At 37.4% G+C, this 12,338-nt stretch overlaps 1 protein-coding gene across 1 annotated transcript in view; it reads left to right on the forward strand.

Moving 5' to 3' along the window:
• Chbp (chlorophyllide A binding protein) overlaps positions 1 to 12,338 on the forward strand; it is a 34,735-nt gene that overhangs the window by 21,873 nt on the left and 524 nt on the right. Inside the window, exons 28-48 of the mRNA XM_073073615.1 lie at positions 308 to 537; positions 812 to 1,028; positions 1,193 to 1,285; positions 1,673 to 1,902; positions 2,637 to 2,844; positions 3,166 to 3,261; positions 3,697 to 3,923; positions 4,374 to 4,590; positions 4,893 to 4,988; positions 5,335 to 5,561; positions 5,933 to 6,143; positions 6,406 to 6,501; positions 7,094 to 7,329; positions 7,584 to 7,797; positions 8,103 to 8,198; positions 8,958 to 9,184; positions 9,561 to 9,768; positions 10,171 to 10,251; positions 10,418 to 10,644; positions 11,099 to 11,321; positions 12,150 to 12,257. Of these exons, the coding sequence (XP_072929716.1) occupies positions 308 to 537; positions 812 to 1,028; positions 1,193 to 1,285; positions 1,673 to 1,902; positions 2,637 to 2,844; positions 3,166 to 3,261; positions 3,697 to 3,923; positions 4,374 to 4,590; positions 4,893 to 4,988; positions 5,335 to 5,561; positions 5,933 to 6,143; positions 6,406 to 6,501; positions 7,094 to 7,329; positions 7,584 to 7,797; positions 8,103 to 8,198; positions 8,958 to 9,184; positions 9,561 to 9,768; positions 10,171 to 10,251; positions 10,418 to 10,644; positions 11,099 to 11,321; positions 12,150 to 12,257 (3,768 nt within the window). The remainder of the gene's footprint in view (positions 1 to 307; positions 538 to 811; positions 1,029 to 1,192; positions 1,286 to 1,672; positions 1,903 to 2,636; positions 2,845 to 3,165; positions 3,262 to 3,696; positions 3,924 to 4,373; positions 4,591 to 4,892; positions 4,989 to 5,334; positions 5,562 to 5,932; positions 6,144 to 6,405; positions 6,502 to 7,093; positions 7,330 to 7,583; positions 7,798 to 8,102; positions 8,199 to 8,957; positions 9,185 to 9,560; positions 9,769 to 10,170; positions 10,252 to 10,417; positions 10,645 to 11,098; positions 11,322 to 12,149; positions 12,258 to 12,338) is intronic.

Raw genomic sequence — 12,338 nt, forward strand, 5'->3', positions numbered from 1 at the left:
CCAAAGTAAAAAAGGAAAAGGTACCTTGTTACTAAGGCTCCACCGTCTGTCCGTGTGCTATACTCGCTATAAACACAAACCAGCCCGTTTCGAATCTTTTCAAACACTAGTATCCCATGTCATACAACCAGGATTGACGACATACTATATTATTTAAAGCACGGAAGCGAGCATGAAATTTTTCTACTAGCTGTCACCCATCCAACTCTTGACTGCGCCAAAGTTGCGTAACTTTTGAAATCATTTACAACGTACAATTTATTACACAAACCTCGAATCCATGAATTAACCTACTCATATTTTCCAGTTTGGAGTTGGAAGCTGAGCAGACAGAAACAATTGGGTGTTAGTGGCCAAACCGCTATAAACGCCGTTGTCGACACCATACCAGTACTGAACTCACAGTACTACATCCAAAGAGACCAATCCCGTGATGGTTGCTTCTACTTCCCTGAACCGGAACCTGGAGTACCCGTAGTGTTCCCAGGACAATGTGACAACACCATCGAAGCGGTAGCCAACTTCAGTTTGCAAGCGGTAAGTATGATTTTAGAACAGAATCTATTTTTAGTCTTCGATGTAAAAAAAAGAAACTGAATTTCTTGCATTTGTCCCACGTTTGTTTTGTTAATTATCTAATTTCGTAACTTTTAAATTAATCAGCTGGTTGGTTCTCAATTTCGTAAACCATATTTCCTCAAAATTTCAACAATATTTCTCCTTATTCACATTCAAATTCATTTTCAACAGTTGAACAGTTACGGCTCTATCGTCCACATAATTACTGTAACATCCAAAAATTCAATTTCAGTTCCAAGGACTCTGGCACGAAATCGAAGCGTATCCTAAAAACGAGCAGACAGGACAATGCGTCAACCACGAATACTCCCAAGGAAGTGGCAACACCCTGAACCTGGTGTCTTCTAGCGTCCAGGATCTCACCCTGGACATATCTACTGGAAACGCAGCTATCACGTCCACTGATGGTAGTGGAAGATTGAATATTGTGATAACTTCTGGGGGATCAAGTAAGTTCCACTTATTTACTTCAAACGTTGATTTCTGCTTCGTTTTTTTGCTGACTATTATCGATCGCTAATTGTAGAAGAGAGAAGTAGCAAACAGAAAAGTTTCTGCACAATGCTGCAAGGTTCTATGATAAATAAATTGATTTCTTATTTTTTTCTTTCAGCAGTCACCATTCCGTTTTGGATACTGGACACAGATTACACAGATTATGCTTTAGCATACAGCTGCGTCAACCTTAATCAAGACTATAGAGGAGGTAAGTTATCTCTAGTTAACTTAAAACGGACATGCAACAAGCAAGATAGACTTATGTGCGATGTGTAAATTACTCACATTGAAGTTAGTACAACTCTTTGTGATTCGTCTCTGGACGCACCACTACCAATTATTTCTGTCTAAAAACAGCTGACGCTACTATATTCGTGTATGAAGGATGTGGCAAGGATAGGTATCTCTGTTATTCGAGAAGTTTTTACTTAGTCCTCAGGAATAGTAATGTCCATTGATACTTAGTAGTAAAGCCATGACGAGATTTATATACAAGTTTGGGTGTACATGGACAAGTGTTAAGATAAGAAATGAAGTAAAGAAGGGATGAAGAAAAATGTAAAAGCTTTACATTGTTATAAAACACTCTTTACAGTCTACAGTTGGAAGCTCAGCAGAACCAGGCAACTCACAGTAGCAGCTAACGTTGCCATCAACAACGCCATCGAGACCATTGACGTTCTTGCCAACAAGTACTATGAGCCTATCGACCAGTCCGACGAGGCCTGCTTCTACTTACCTGACTTGGGTCCAAACGAACCAGTTGTCTTCAGAGGACAGTGTGACCAAAACATTCCGGTTGTACGAGACTTTGATCCTGTTAGAGTGAGTACTTTTTTTAAATATCATCTATTTAGAGATACTATTAAGATATTTTTTTCTAAAAGAAAATGAAAATAACTTGATATTTATACGGTATAATACAACAGGGCAGTGATAGCCTAGTGGATAAGAAACCCGGCCTCTCGATCGAGGGGTCCCAGCTTCAAATCTCAGGCACGCACCTCTGATTTTTAAAGTTATGTGCGTATTAGAAATTAATTATCACTTGCTAAACGGTGAAGGAAAACATCGTGAGAAAACCTGCATACCTGAGAGATTTATAAAAAAATCTAAGTATGTGTAATCTACCAATACGCACTTGGCCAGCGCGGTGGACTATGGCCTAATCCTTCTCATTCTGAGAGGAGACCCGTGGCCAGCAGTGGGACAGTAATGGGTTGATGATGATGATGTTGATGATGAATACAACGGTAACGGAAGAATATATTTTTTCATAAAAAAAATGTATAATCACATCCCACATTCTCCTGAAAGGATTAGCCAAAGCTATATGCTTAAGTTTAATATAGTCATATATTACTTGACTGTATTAAACTCATCATCAGTACCTGGATGCTATTTTTCACTTTTCTCTTATTATTTTTTCCGCTATTTCCTCAATCACCGCTATTTAATTTAAATTACCCAAAACTTCCGTTTCCTAAAAGTATCATTGCTTCTCCACTATTATTTTGAGTCAGCAATATCTCAATCACATGTATTTTATTATGTTTTAGTACTCAAACCGCTGGCGCATGATAGAGACTTACTTCTCCAATTCTCAAACTGGAACATGTATTGATGCTACATACACTTTACGTGAAAACGGCACAGTCCTCGTATACAACACTCAAGTGAACAACGAGGAATTGAGAAGCATTGAAGGCACCGCCGTCTTGGCTACAACTGACGGAACTGGAAAACTGCTAGTCACTTTCCCTGGAAGTAAGTTAAAGTGTATTCTTAATTTTATAAGTATTTTAGAAGTTTGTTGTATTACTAGCAGATATTTTGTCATAGTACTTTTCGGTATTACATTTGCATTCAAATGTCATCCATTCCTCTTTTCCACGAGCGTTGTGTGGAGAAACAGATGTCCAACAAGACGAAATTTATTTAAGACTTACAAAGTCTTCTTTGTATTTTTATATTATGGCAAGATATCTATAAATTGAGGAAATAAATACGTAATGTGAAAATAATTTTGTTTTATTGAATGTAATAATAATATTATATGTTTCTTAATTGATTCTTTTTCCTCTGTAGCCCCTGAACCTGCAGAATATTGGGTTCTGGACACCGATTACGATACGTATGCCCTGGTTTACAGCTGCCGTAACTTGAACTCCGAACAACGAAGAGGTATGGATTTTTTATATTTATCGCGTCTCTTCAATATTTATAGCTTACTGCTGTAGTGCTAATATGTTTGATTTACTCTAGCTGGTGGGACTCCTATATTTTGATAAGAATTTCCAACTTAGTCGTCTAGGGCAGCGTTCAGTAACCTTTTTGGCGTCACAGACCTCATAATAGTTTTGCGAGATAATAGCGGACCACATTTGAATTTGGCGAGCGAAAGAAACAAGAGCGAAACAAAACAATCTCTTTCATTTGAAATAATTACAGTTGCGAAATTAGGTTCTTGGAAGGTATGTAGGCCGCAAGGTTCTTATCACACCCGCGGGCCGCGATTTGCAGACCGCTGCTTTCAAATCTTATTTTCAATAATCACAAGAAGAGAAAGTCTTAATACTACTAAGAACAATATTACACTTAAATTTATTTCTTCTACAGTATGGAGTTGGAAGCTCAGTCGCACGAGAGAACTTACCCCAACAGCGCAGACCAACATCAACAGGATCGTCAACAGTATCAACGTCCTCGATCCCAGATACTACCAAACCATCGACCACTCTGATGCCGCTTGCTTCTACTACCCTGCTGCTGATGGCACACCCCTCACCTTCAGAGGACAGTGTGATAACACCATACCTGTTGTTGCTAACTTCGATGCCGTGAGGGTAAGTACCACAAACATTTGCAAAGAAACTTTCTGCTGGGAAGATCTCTGGATCGCTTTATACAGAAAATTTATTTAAGCGTAACTATATGACCTACAATTAGACCATACAGCTAGGTCTAATTGTAGGCAAATCACCAACGAATTTTGAACTTTTTTGCAATAACAGAGAAATTACATATCCTTCAGGGATGTACTTAGACATCATCCCATAGATGGGATAGAGATCCCACGATCCCATAGATTCCATAAATCTTCAATCCATCCAATTATCTTTTTGCCTCTATCCCAAATTATATTCTTATTTTTATCATTAATTCCATCGTTGTATTTAGGTACAACATTAAATCGTTTATTAACGCCTACCTTTTAATCAAACACTTTAGTCTTTCCTGTAAATGTTATCATCTATTTAACTATTCAACTCATTTCCATCCAATATTTCCCACAGTACATGAACAGATGGTATGACATCGAAAGCTATCCACAAGCCTTCCAAGACGGCTCTTGTCCGACCGCGAACTACAACCTCACCGACAGCGGCGTCGAAGTCCTCAACACTCAAGTCGTGAGGCAACAACTCGACACTATGACCGGATTCGCCGTACCAGCCTCCTTTGATAACTCTGCTAAACTGAACGTCACTTTCCCCATCGCTGGCACTGATCGTGAGTAAAGTTATTTGGATTGTAAAATTGTGGCATAGACTTTTGCTTTGACTTAAGTCTTCATCAAAATCCATTTGCGTTAATAAAGGCAAATTACCTTTGTCTTTATTTTTGTGGGGGTATTATATTGTAGGTATATTAACTGGCTACCGATAATTACAAAGTAAGTAATGGACACAAATCTTGTACAGACTATGAAAAAGGGATTGATTTTACTACAATGTCTCTTGTATTATAAAATGATAGATATTTTCCTAATTATATCCCTGTATCTATATTAACTAATTGAGATTTGTTTTCAGTGGTTACAACAACGCCATACTGGGTGCTAGCGACTGACTACGACACCTACTCCTTGGTCTACTCTTGTACAAACCTCAATGAAGACAGCAGAAGAGGTGAGTTAAAACACTTTGGAAGACACATGGCAACGATAGATTTTTCTGAAGTTAATCACAAAGGCTCTAGTATTTCTGATGACTTAATTCAGCTTAGCCTTATAAAGAAGAGCATTCTGATTTGAAGGTATTGATAAGGCAGGGCTATTGGATTTTAAACTTAGTCTTCCGGTTTACAATGCATTTGTTCGCGACTTCCGGTAGTACACAAATGCTATTTGCTATTTCAACTTTAGTAAAAACCTTAAAATAAAAGAGAACCTAATATTTACTGGAAAATGTTTAGGCGATAGTGTAACAGTTGAACGACAGCTACAAAATTACATTGTACCTTACACATTCGCAGTCACCAGCTGGAAGCTATCTAGAACCAGAGCTCTGACACCGAATGCAGTTGAGGCAATTAACCGCGTCATGGCAACAGTGCCAGTGCTTAGACAACAATATTTCAACGCAAGAGGCCACACCGACGATGACTGCTTCTACTACCCAGACAATAATGGAGGACCTGTCATATTGAATGGACAGTGCCCAACCACCCAGGATGTCGTGACGGACTTCAGGCTTAGTAATGTTAGTATCCAAAACCTTGTCACCTGTTTTTTTCTCCTTCTTAAACAGAATCCCTTGGTATTTTTATGTGACACAATTAGCAAACGAACATGCTGTCCCTATTTTTTTCAAATAACAACTGGAAATAATACAAAATTGTTATAAAAAGTTTCCCAAACATTAATTTCATTGAACAAGTGAGAACTACTTATTCGATGAATCACGACTTTAGTTTCACGTATCAAAATCTTGAATTTTGATTTGGGTCAGTTGCGTCTATCCCTAACTATTCATACAGGTATAGTGCTGGTATACATATACAAATTGTTCATTCAAACAAATACAAAATAACGCATAAGTAAATGCACACTAAATATTAAAATTTCTTCCAGTTCGAAGGCAATTGGATCGAGGTATCCCGTTTCCCATCAGAGCTCCAAAATGGCGAATGTGCAACAAGTACTCTGTCAGTTAGCGGCGCTAATACATTCACTCTTACTCAAACCATCGTGTACAATGAGAGGCAGATCACAGTCTCCGGGCCCGTCACAGCTGCAGCTGACGGCAGGGGTATCCTGACTGCCAGACTGAGTGGATCGGGAGGTATGTTCAGTAAATTGTTTGAATTTGGAAACAATACGTACTTCTCCATAATCATTATCTGTGTGAACATTCTACTAATAAAAAATATATTTAGTACTTTTTCTTGCAGAATCTTTAAACTTAATTTTATTGGATTTATATAATTTTGTAAAGATTTGAATTTACGTGTATGACCCGATTCCTATTCAGATATTAAGATTTATTATTATAACAACATTCTGGCTTTTAGTTACGGCTTTGTAAAATCTTGTTATCTTTCCAGTTACCATCGAAAAAACTCTTTATGTGTTAAGCACGGACTACGTCGATCATGCGCTCATCTTCAGCTGTGACAACCTTGCCGACAACAGGAAGCAAAGTATGTATATCTTGCAATGTTCTATATTTAGGCTTTACATATCCTGTACAAAGTAAAATTCTCCCAGTAACTTAGCAATATCATATAACCCGCATTTACGGAGAACACGCATTCTTCTAAAGAATATTTAACCATCTTTACATCTATACTAATACTATATATATAATAAAATTGGAGTGTCTGTTTTTAATATTGAAATAACCGCTTTTTACTCCATGCATATGAATATACATACGGTACATACACCAAAATAACATTTTTTACAATTTTTGTCTGTCTGTCTGTTTGTTCTGGCTAATCTCTGAAATGGCTGGACCGATTTTGACGGGACTGTTATGAGCAGATAGCTGATGTAATAAGGCGTAACTTAGGCTACTTATATTTAAGAACCAGCTGTGCCCCGTGTTAAATTTACTTTGTAACGCGGGTAAGACCGCGGGGCACAGCTAGTTATAAGTTAGATCGAAAACTCAACGTATTCATATTCCTCAAATTGAAATGGTTTTGCTTATAAATCTTAGCATAGTACAATAGCACATAATTGTACTATGCTAAAATGCTAGTTTCTATATTAATCGTATTTAAATTACAGTCTTCAGTTGGAAACTTGCCCGTTCCCGCGACGGTCTGTCTAACGCATCTCGAGCTATCATCGATGACATCGTCAACAGAAATGTAGACCTCTTTGAAGGCTACTACGAGGAAACTGATCAGTCTAACAACGGCTGCTTCCACTACCCTGTGTTCCCTGAAACTCCAGAATTCATTACACTGCCAGGACCATGTGACGAGACCATCAGAGCCAAGGCAAACTTCAATGCAGCTGCGGTAAGATAACACTTACATACTCATATGTACAAACTTCACTATGTAAATAACTTTGTAAGTACGAGGATGCTGTCCATTTCCCGCGTTCAATCCTCAAGTTGCTTTGTAAAGAGAGAATGATGTTTCTAAACTAAGAAATAGAATCTAAATAAGTTAACTTTATAATACAATCATTCATTTTTACCAAAGGAAAGAAAAAAGCATTTTACTTCTATTATTTATTTATGTCAACCAATATTAAAATATATTTGCAGTACCTAGGAAGATGGTTCGAGATCGCCAGCTATCCGGAGACCTTCCAAATTGGCGAGTGCAGTCGTGCTGAATACATCGCTGATGGGGATACCGTCAGGGTTGTCAACTCGCAAGTCATTAACAAGAAACTCGATATCATGATTGGATCCGCTGTTGTCGCTTCTGATGATGGCAGCGGTCTTTTGAATGTCTCCTTCGCTTTTGATAATGGAAGTTAGTATGAGATCTATATTATCTTCACTAGCAACCATCATTACTTTCATTATATTTATTGTTATAATTATAATCATGTTATCAAGAAAGTGATCGTTAAGTAGGGCTACAGTCATATTTGAAGACGGCTATGGATGACATGGGTCTTTAATTAATCTAATTCTTTTTGTACTGATTTATTAAAGTAAAATAAATAAAAACAGCGGCCACATCCGTTCAGATCACATCACATTATTACATTATTACATGCCATTATTACGTGCTTACATGTACCATAAGACCTGATCAACATATGTTTTTTCTAGATGTAAACTTCGCGAACTACTACGTCCTGGATACTGATTACACAAGTTTCGCACTAGTATACAGTTGTCGCAACCTGGAGAATAACACCAGACAAGGTAATTATTAACAGAATCAAACAAATCAGACTTCACTTAAGAAAATAGATGAAGAAAGTTCAAAAAGGCCTTATACTGACCGGTATGACGGGTAGAGCGTCTACGCGCAATGGTCTTTCTTTTACTATAGATCAGTACCCTTACCAGGAGTTTTTACGTTTCAACAAATATGACTGTTTTTATTTTTTACGTATTTGCCCATACAAATTCCAATCAGCGCCCCTAGCGGATTGTGTCAGAACTAGGAAATCGTATAGGCCAATACGTAAACAAATACCAAAACAGTCATATTTGTCGAAACGTAAGACTCATGGTAAGGGTACTGATCCAGATACTCAGAGTCCTTCAGCACTAGACCACCAAACTTCAGCACTAAACCACCAAAGGAACCAAAGAATTATGTCGATCAATAAAACGATTTTATTACACGATCAAATCTGAGCGATAAACGATCTAGAATGATTTCAGCAAATTTATACAAAGATCCATTATTATTACAACAAGTAGCGAGTGACTTATATCTTAAATTGAAGTGGAACAATATTTAAATGTTAGATCTAAGGTAACTACTATCACTTAGAAATAAGAATAGCAATACAACAATGATTGACTTTGAATTAACGCACTACTTTTAGTTAATTACAAATGTTTATAAGTTACAGTAACCAAATCATTAATGAAAATATAACTATACCACACTTTAACTGTTTTAATGAGGTTTCTCCGATTTGTTCTTCACCCATACAAAATCCCTTTCAGTATCGAGCTGGAAATTGAGTAGAACGCGAACCCTAGGCAACGAAGCTAACACAATCATAGACAGGATCGTTGCCAATACCCAGGGTCTCCTTGAAGACTACTACTCACCCACCAGGCAAGACGAGGATGCCTGCTTCTACATCCCGGACGTGAACCGTGATGAAGCACCGCGGTTCAGAGGACAGTGCGCTGATGTTACTGGAGTCCAGAACTTCGATGCTCAGAGGGTAAGTACTTTTTTATGTTGATAAAGTAATTTACTGAACAGATACGAGAATATGTAGGATTCTTGGTATCATGCCTTATAGCAGCAATTTAGCACTGCCTTTCTTCGAAGGTAAAGAACGATAAAACACATAAAGCTCATGTTATGGCGCTCTTCAAAATAGTCATTGAAAGTCGCAATGCTTTTTATCTATTCGAAATTAGATTTGCATTTAACGTACTTTTCACTTGCCCTCATATCCACGCATTCAAATTTATCCTTACTAAAAGCTATGAACATTTTCAGTCTTCATAGTTTCTATATATTTTTTTACCGATTATGAAGACTATTTTCTATTCCTTGTCACTTTTTCCTCTAATCGTCATCTTCTTTTCCAGTACGTGGGTTGGTGGCACGAAATCGAGAGCTACCCATCAGACATCGACGTTGGCGTTTGCATCAGCTCAGACTTCCGTGCATCAGGCAACGCCTTCCAGGTCGTAGACACTAACATCTTCGACGTGACCGCTCAGGTCAACACCAGCACGGCTGTTGTGACTCAAAATGGAAGGATTACGAAGACGTTCAGCGATGGTAGAGTTCAAGGTGAGTGTAGAGAACACAATAGTCTTTGGAAGATAAAAGCTGATATGCTATTACGAAGAAAATGAAATTATGGTATGATTTTATAGTTATAGATAGTATGATAGCATTGTGTTAAAAACACCATGAAATTTCAATAATATTATATAGTTACTATGAAATCCAGGTATGATAACAATGATAATCAACTAGTATGTATGAATTTAGACTCATACTTTGGAGGATTCAAATCCAGGATTTTTCAATGTTATATACATTATTTAAAATTTCAAATTATTATCACAAGCTTTAAAGGTAAAGAAAAATATAGTTAAGGTCAAATATTTAGGTTAAGTTAGGTTAGATTATTTTGAAGCCGAATAAAATATGCGTGAGGCATTTTTATGAATAAGGTTTTCTTTTCAGAACTTTGGGTGCTAGCCACGGACTATGAAACCTATTCTCTGCTGTACTCTTGTGAAAATATTAACGACGAATACATGCGTGGTAAGTATTAATTTATTACTAATTTCTTCAGTTTGCCCTTTATTTAAAATGTAAAAATCTCATTCAATCTCAATTTACATAGATCTCATTTTAAGCATATTTTCGACTCAATCGAAAGTGAACATAAGTAAATTCGATCATATTTTTAATGGTACTTTATTTTCAGTATGGAGCGCAAAACACAGTAAGACCCGCTCCCTCTCCACCGCTGCCCAGGATGCGATGGCCCCGGTAATCCAGAATAACCGAGTGCTTCTTCCCGACTTCTACATGCCGGTGGACCAGAGCGACGAGGCCTGCTTCCACTATCCAGAACAGACCGGCACGAGGATCATCCTGCCTGGACAGTGTGATCCCAATATCCCGGTGGTGCAGTCGTTTGATGCTGCAGAGGTAAATGATCAGCAAATGTTATTCTTTCATTATATATCTGTGGCCCCATTTCTAAAGTGTCCGTAGTCGACCACACTGGCGATATACGAATTGGTAATATTGGTACACACAAGAAACACACACACATTGAGAACTTTATGAAGAAATTGATATGAAGTTCTTCCTAATTTGTTCTTTCCGCACCAAGTTCTTTCTCGTTAAACCCAGTGATATGGAATTTTATACGTAAATTAAATGAAAAGTTATCTCTTACACCAGGTCAGTCGCAGGTGACTTTTTACTCCTAAGATTGTACTAATTGCTTCAAAGGTAGTCGTAAGAACGTCTCCTTTACATGACGTCTTTTGCCTTCTAACAGAACACAATGCTACAAGACAAAATAAGTGAGCCACCTCTCCTTGTTGCTAACAACCTATTCTATTCTAAGAAAAAACCTTTTTTTTCTAATTTCCAGTACACAGGCACATGGTACCAAATCGAGCGTTATCCACAAAACTACGAGAACGGCTCCTGCACGGGAGCGAGGTACAGACTGAACACCAACACAGGCGTCATCACCGTGCTCAACTGGCAGGTGACCAATGGCGTCCTCGACGTGGTTGAGGGGTCAGCTAACGTGACTTCCACTGACGGAAGCGCCAGGCTGAGGGTTAGGCTGCCAGTACGATTTACTGACGGTAAGCGATCTCCCTGTATAGTGTTACTTCTTTATATATATTTTAGTCACTACTATATACTGCTAATTAAGTAGCACTGATTAATGCTTAAATGTAATTAGTTTATTAATGATAATTTTAAAACAATTTATAAATCAACTAGTTTTTGCCCGCGGCTTTGCCCGCGTTTAAAAGAAAATAATATGGCATACTAACATACATAAAACTGAAAACTCGTACCTTCAACATTGCTAAAGACCATCACTTAATCAAATGCATAGTTTACGATTCAATCCTTACTAATATCGATTAAAATAATCGATGTTTTGGGTCCAAAAGATCGATTCTCTGATTAATCGATCTTAGATCGCCATCCCTAGTTCCCGTGGGATTTCCGGGATAAAAACTATCCTATGTCCTTTCTCGGGTCTCACCTTTGTATAAAATTTCATTAAAATCGGTTCAATGGTTTAGGCGTGAAGAAGAGACAACCAGACAGACAGACAGACAGAGTTAGGATAAGGATTACGACTGACCAATTGTTGATTAATTACACAATAAAAGTCAAACAAGTATTAAAGAAGTCGAATTTCATTTAATTTGATGATTTTATATTGTTGAGTTATCATCTACGTGCTACGTGTTACACGATTTTTCAAATATTTATTTATTAGATTTTTTTCAAAGGATTTTTTCTATAATAATATTATACTTTTGGTCTGTAGATTAATGTGAATGCTCCTATAATAACAATTAGCAAAGGTACATTTATGTACAAAATGAAGACAACTAAAAAAGGAGCGTACATTACATTATATATTTTGTAATTAATTATTGTTGTCTTTTCAGATCCAAACCCACCCATGGTAGAGACTGACCTCTGGATCTTGACAACCGATTATGTCAGATACTCACTGGCGTACACCTGCGTCAATATTGACGAATTCAATCGAGCTGGTTAGTATTATTTTAAATTGAGACTTGAACTTTCTCGGAAAAATTTAGTATATCAAAATTACTATGTAAATAACTGATCCC

Source organism: Epargyreus clarus, unplaced genomic scaffold (genome assembly GCF_041222505.1).
Source record: "Epargyreus clarus isolate Ecla_fem2 unplaced genomic scaffold, WU_Ecla_fem_2.2 ptg000006l, whole genome shotgun sequence".
NCBI lineage: Eukaryota > Metazoa > Arthropoda > Insecta > Lepidoptera > Hesperiidae > Epargyreus > Epargyreus clarus.